A 7,192-nucleotide genomic window follows, 5' to 3' on the forward strand; every position below is an offset into this window, starting at 1 on the left:
TGACACAGGGTCTCTTCCTTAATACATGGCTTAAAGATCAGACAAAAAACAGCACCTGACTCTATTGCATGACTTGTCATGTCAGTTGAAATTGTAATGTGTCATAGCCTATTTCCCAAAACAGCCCAGAGGTCTCCTTGCCCTGAGACCATGGGTCAGATGCCGGCTTTGGCTGTAAATCCAGCCTTGCGGTTCCAAAAAACAAAATGCTCCATTCAGTATAGGGGTTATTTGACTGCTGGTAAAATATTCATTGCTGTATGTGGAGATTGAGCTCTCTACTTGAAAAGGAAAACCCATTATGGTATCAGAGAATTACGTATATACACAAACATGTCTGTGCTCACTGCTTGTGTACTTTTATTTTGTACTTATGAGCTTTGTTTATGTTTATGTGCATTTATTGTGCTCATATGCTTTTTGTCTGTGCTTAGCGTGTGTGTGTGTGTGTGTGTAATCTGGCACATTTAGGCTGCGTGTTGAGTTCAAGTGCTTGTGTTAAATAATGTGCACTGTCCCTTCTTAAATAATGATTAAAAAAACATAACATCCATAGGTATCAGCCTCTTGTAATTACAGGGTGTGTGTAAGAATTACCTCATTGCCAAGTTTAAGCTACGTTTATTGTGAAATATATTTGTGCTTCGGCGGAAACGCTGAAAGCAATTTCGTGCAGCTGGCTTCATGATTGAAGCGTGACCGCGTGTGCCGTCTGCGTTTACGTCCGGGTTGGGGCATGAATCGCAACATTCTTGTTTTTGAAAGTTGAACACGACTGAAAACTAACGATTTAATAGGCTACTTTTCCGTTTGTGTTCCAGGTCACACTAGTGAAGCTGCATATGTGTCCTGTAATAATTAGATCTAACTAACCAGAAATTAAATGTGGCAAGTTGTCTGGTTTAGTCATACACAATAAATATAACAAAGTAGACCTAGCCTACAATACAGTACAATCATACATAATGTATAGGCCGCACTATAAACTACTCTACGCTGGGGCAAGAAACCTTACGTTAGATTAGCAGAAATTGCACATGTGAGCTCTAGTGGGCGTGGCACAGAACAGGTGAGTGGCATGAGGAAATCTGAAACACAGGAAGCTGAGAAAGTTTTCTTCTCGGTATAAACGGAAACAAGATCACTTGGTTTACGGAGTCCGAAGGTAAAAAAATAATTATGTCGTGTCTTTGTATCATTCACGAGCCTAGAACAATTTACTTTACGTAAAACATGAAACAAGGATGAATTTAGTAGTACAGATTAGGAGCCTAAGGAGCTCTTCTCGAATTGTGGACCTCTCGCAATAATATGCAGGGCTGGGCTCCCATGTTACAAGAATGTAAACTTCTGATTTAGTTTGCTGACAACAGGCTAGGTATGATAAAATGAATTTGTTTTACTGGAATTTCTGTGGGTCCGGAAATCATTACCATCTTTCTAGCCACTTTACAAATGAAGAAACCTCTCTGTCTTTGGTCCTTCACCCCAGCCTTTAATTAAATGATTAAATAATCCTTCATGCTGCTTTAATGTCCACTGTACTGTACTGTACTGTAATTTACTGAAATACAGGCCAATTATCCACTTTGTTTATGGGGGTCTATAGTACAATTCATTTCCATAATCGTCCCTTTTAGGAAGAGGACGATGCCAGAGAGGGGGAGACACCACCAGAGGAGTGACTTGTATGAGTACAACAGCAGGGACAGGGAATACTCACACAATGAAGACAACGCTTCATATGATGGCAGAGGCATCAACCTGAAGCCAAGAGGCATTGACGAGAGACATGGACGAGGCTCTGCCGGTGACAGAAGGGCCAAACAAAACAGACAGATTGACATGACAACTACGTCTCACAATGAGTCACCTGTTTACAGAGACCGAGACCATGAAGTACCCTCAAGACTGTAAGGGACCGTATACTTTCTATTTCTATTCCCTGTCATATTTTCCGCACACACTTTTCACAATTGGTGGCAGGGTTATTTATGTACATTTGTTTGAAAAATGGCATGTTTTGTAAAGATATAATTGATTCTGTGGTATTGTCCTTGTAGGTCCAATGAAGCTGCAGCGTATCACCCTGGAGGGGAGTATAATAAACCACAGCACAGACAAGCTCTTTACAATCTCAGATACATCTTAACCAGCAGAGGCAAGTAGATTTATTTTAGTGTTCTGTGAAATGTTGGTTACAGTCAGAGCGCATGCTTATCAGTGTTTACAGTTTTTAGAATTTGTTAGGTGTCCCCCAAATAGGGTAGACATTATTTAATTCAGATCTAGTGTTACCATGTTGCTATACATTTATTTTAGTATTGTGTTTTATCTTGTGTCTCTCAGGTCTCTGCCAACTTCTGGAGCTGTTTGTTAATCTGCTTCTTGTCATCTGTGCCGGAGTGCCATACAGCAACAACGGGGGTTACCGTGACCTGGCAAGTTTAGGGGGACTCTACCATTATTACTTTGGTGGAGCCAACGCCTTCAGTGGAGCCGAGGCTGACAGGGTGAAGGAGCTGGACCGGCTGTTCCAACAGCTCTCGCGGCCTCCGTATGTCTTCACCATGGCCTGCGGTGGGGCCATAATGATCTACGCCTGTGCCATGCTTGCCCTGGGGATTTTCAGGGTCCCTTACCGCTGGCCTCCCATGCTGCTGGGAGAGTCTCTGCTGAACCTCTTGATTGGCCTGGGCTACATCCCAGCGCTGGCCTTCTACTTTATTAAGCTGCAGGGAACCTACAACGATCCCATCTGTATGGAGAGAGAGAAGTTGTACAAGAGCAAAGGGCACAAGGGCTTTGAGTGCCAGTTCAACGGTGCAGATATTGCAGGAGGTCTCTTTGGGGTGGTGGGGGTGTTTGTTTTCATCTTTGGTGCGGTGTTAGCTGTCAGAGCTTTCAGGTCAGTGCGGGAGCTAAAGAAGCAAACGAGAAATGAGGTCAACAATTTGTAAGACTTTTCTCCTGGGGATATTTGAACAAAAAGTGTGATTGATTACAAATCCCTGTGACAAGAAAAATTAGGATTGTTGTCATATTAGGTGTTGTGCATTCATTGTTGTTGAGTGTGATCTGTGAATCCGCTTTCTTTTAATCCACTTTATACTTTAAGTTTTGTTTCATTTTGTAGATTACTTTTTTAATACATACCACTTTTCAAGTATGTACATGTCTTGTATCTCTGTAAATGTGTATATATATAATAAATTACTCAAATGGTGTATTTTTTATAATCAGTTTTTTATTTGTGCTTACAAATACCCAAAAATTAAAAGGCAGATAGAAAAAACGTTTGATAGCCAGAAATACTCGTAGATACTATTTATCATTCTTTCTAAAAGAGTCAGTTGTGTGGCAAAGAAAATCAGCAACTTGCAACGAAGAATGTCAGACAATATGTTAACCCGGTACATTTCGTTGGGGGTTCAGAGACTTCTCTCTTCTATGGTAAAATAATTTGTTTTCCAGATCGAAAGGATTGTGCATTCCTTCGATCTCAGAGCTGTCAGTTAATATTTATTGAAACCACTTTTGAAAAGAAAATATGCAGTCAACAGTAGTGAAATGCATTTTCTGCATCACGGGAGAAAAGTGCCGCAAAGCTTCCTTTGCTTTGAACGTTGACCTAGGACTTCACACTTTGCTATTGATGAAGCCTAAAATATCCATAGTATTTCTAAGGAGTAGGAGATATGATGGCTCCTCCATAGGCTACTTACGTCAAAGAGTTATACTTTGTTCCTCTCTAACGTCTTACATCACTTACAAGTAAAACAATGATACCTCGACTTTCACATTAAAGATATTTTTTTCCAACTATTCTATGTTCTGCGTGTCATTCTGAGCTTCACCAAAAGATGGCAGTTCTGTGAAATCTATTTCTTCTGATTAATTTTCTTGATTAGAGTACTGCTTCTGTGCATTTATGCTGATTGAACAGAGAAAAAACATTATGGAAACCAAGGTAAATATATCAATAACTCATTAAATTATGGCAAAATAAAACTGTAGAGATAGCGTATGCTGACCAAAAGGAGTCCTTTTGATATTTATTGGCATGAAATCATAAAATCTGTGAGCAAAACACACTGGACACTGGACAAAAAAATTCACAGTAAAAAGTTTTATTGCTACTTGGCTTAAAAGTTAATTTAAAAACAGCTTCTCTGCTCAAAACAAATGATAGCAGCATTTAAAATAAAAATAGCAACCATCTTCCACTCTGAATGTTCAAGGAGAGTACAATTCTGTCTGATACACAGCAAAAGTGCTTATTGTTAGACCTTTTCATTAATAACCATAAAACTCAATTTTAGCATTAATCTGCATGCTGGAATAAAAACCTCAAAATATTAGATATGCTCCATTTTGTAGAAATAATTCACATTTTGTATGTACTCAATGCTTTTATGTCGATTTATATTTAGGGCATGCTTTCAACATTAAATACAGCTTTAATTAGTACCTGCAAACAAAGTACCGTAATGAGTGACAGTGTTCTGGAGAATCCCAATCACTTTCAATTCTGTAGTGGAGAGGGAAATATACATTTGCATGAAAAATGAAGTACAAAAATAAATGTCAGCTTCTTGGCTTTGAGAAAAAAATATTCAAGCATTTCTAGAAAATAATGTACAGAAATGAACCGTAAGATTGGCTACTTTGGTCACATGTTAACGACTGGAGCATCTTGGATCAGTTTCATTCACCATACCCACGCAGAATTACAGTCGATCCATTATTCACACGGGCACGCATACTCTTGAACATGTGCACTTAAGCTTCATTTTACACACAAACACGGACATTTTGCAACAGAGTTGTACAGGGAGCATATTAAGTTGTGCAAAGAGGAAATTATCCCTTTTAGTTAAGAAATTAATCAGCTGTTTTAAAAAAACAACAACACACTTACACTGAAGCTTCCTCAAATGCACATACCCTCTTTTTTGGTGCTCAAAGGGGATTATAAGCATTTCACTACTGGACCCTCTCCACTAAAGAATTAAAGGGAATATCGTATGCCAATGCACTGTACCTTGTGCTCCCTCTTGCTGTATCTACGCATATAGTTGGCCTATGTTCACGCACACTGATTAGTCTGCTGATGGATCATTTTTCAAATATACTTCAAGTTAGAAATGTATATTGGACAGGACAGTGGGTGAATATATGGTGTCAACCAGGAGACAGACAGAATGAATGTACAACTGTATAAAAAACTGACCAAGATGATTCTCAAGAGTGCTAAATGTAGCAGTGCAATCCAAACTAATAAAACTACACTGGAAATGAGCCAAAGGAAGATACGCACTGAGAAAACAATTAAAGAGCAATGCAATTTACACAGAAAATCCCAAATTACACACATCATACATAAATCAGTCATTAATCATTTTCAGACATATTGAGAAATATAATTCTTGTAGTTTTAGCTGATGGAAAGTGAAGCTCCAATATACATCCATGAATATATATATATATATACACTTTGCATATTTGTATGAGCAAATTCCCACCATAAATATAATATCTCCTCTCCAAACTTTCTTATCAGTACAGTCTTCCAGCTTGTTTCAGATGTGTACCAATATTATTCACAATCATAATCTGTCCTATAGCTTTTCTAGCTCCTCCTGTGTCAGGTATACCAAGAGTGCCCCTCCATGTGTGAGCCCAAGTCTGTTTGGCATCTCAGACACTGTACCGTCTGATCAATAAAGTGACTTGAAATTAATAATTAGCGTCATCCCCATAATAAAATATAATTTCTCATTCTTAATTTTGAAAAAAAAACAAACGTGGAAATCAATGAATTCAGAAATAGTCGTAGTAAGGACAATACCAGCTCTTTGATAAGAAATATAGTAATTATTATCTAGACTAATGTTATCATTATATGTAATTAATGAGTTATAAAAAAAAACATTTTCTGGTATGCCAGATGTTTAGGAATCAATTAGCACAATGTTTCAACCAAATAATGATGCTAGGTATAAATACCACCAGGTCCTGATTTGTTGCGGAACGACTGCGGCCATGACTGACAGCTGAAGTCTCGAGGACCCACAAGATCTCGCAAATTCATGTCAAATTCATAGAGTTAAAAAAGTGGACCAACAGATCCCGTTGTTGTGGATGGAGACCCGTGAAGGAGAAAATAAGCTCGTTTTCGGTAATGCCTACTCGTTCCTGCGCAGCCTCCAACTTAGCTTGACGACATAGTTGTGACGTGGCCAACGTGTCTGAAAGTTGTAAGTCCTCTGGTAACTGTGCCAAGAGAAATTTCAATCAATCCCAATCAGCAGAGAGGGAGAGTGTAGGTATATGTTAGGAGACAACATAGGCACAGGCTAATTACTGCTAACTAACATGCTAGTTAACGTTAGTAATTAAACCTAAACAAGCCAAAACTGTCTGCGAGTTTCTCCTGGTAATACGGTGATTTGTCGACTATGCGACAACGAGTTGCATGGTCCTAACACAATTGTTAGCCTTTCTTTGCAAAAAAACTCTGCTACGGAGCCATAATGTGATCTATAAGGTAATAGAGCCTTTTATACATTGTGGTGTTTCTTTAGAAATAAACAATGCACAAATAGAGTCTTGAAACGCTTCAGAAGTAAAGTTATTCACTGTGAAAGTGGCGTCAAAATGAATGTCAGTCAATGGGATGCTAACTGCAGGTGATGGGTTCCTAGCATTAAAATGGCGCCAAAGACCTTCGCTTAGAGAGGAGAGGGTTACCCCCTAGGTAAAATTAATGGCAAAAATAGAAGCTCTGCGTATCTGCTCCAAAGGGTTGGGGCTCGCCAGAGCTGGGACGGAGTCTTCCGCAAAGCTTCTATTTTTGCCGGACGCCGGAATGCTCCATATCAATTCAGTACAGGTTGGACAGTGCGGGAGAAGAGAAACAAACAGAAACAAAATAAAACATCCGGTTATTTTTCCAAACAAAACAGACTGTGCTCACTGCGGATCATATTTCCCTGCACTACACCTTGAAAACACAGCTTAGAGTTGTTTCCTCTCTATTGCTCTGGACAAACTGTTGTCATTTTTGTGGTTCTAGTCTACATGAATTTGCGAGATATAGTGGGTCTTCGAGACTTCAGCTGTTAGGCATGGCCGCAGCCGTTCCGCAACAAATCCGGACCTGGTGGGTATTGACAAACGGCGAAGCACA

General features: G+C 39.2%; 1 protein-coding gene across 2 annotated transcripts; it reads left to right on the top strand.

Annotated features, from left to right (window-relative positions):
• Positions 1-713: 713 nt before the first annotated feature.
• Positions 714-3,026, top strand: marveld3 (MARVEL domain containing 3). Of its 2 annotated transcripts, none has more exons than XM_034870835.1 (4): positions 714-1,069; positions 1,641-1,913; positions 2,064-2,161; positions 2,350-3,026. In XM_034870835.1, exons 2-4 carry the CDS (start codon positions 1,651-1,653, stop codon positions 2,958-2,960), a joined length of 972 nt encoding a protein of 323 aa, XP_034726726.1. In that variant the 5' UTR covers positions 714-1,069; positions 1,641-1,650; the 3' UTR covers positions 2,961-3,026. The 2 variants fall into 2 exon arrangements, with proteins under 2 accessions (XP_034726726.1, XP_034726716.1); XM_034870825.1 differs by having other exon boundaries at positions 715-1,165.
• Positions 3,027-7,192: the final 4,166 nt, after the last annotated feature.

The sequence above is a fragment of the Etheostoma cragini genome, chromosome 1 (genome assembly GCF_013103735.1).
Source record: "Etheostoma cragini isolate CJK2018 chromosome 1, CSU_Ecrag_1.0, whole genome shotgun sequence".
Taxonomy (NCBI): domain Eukaryota; kingdom Metazoa; phylum Chordata; class Actinopteri; order Perciformes; family Percidae; genus Etheostoma; species Etheostoma cragini.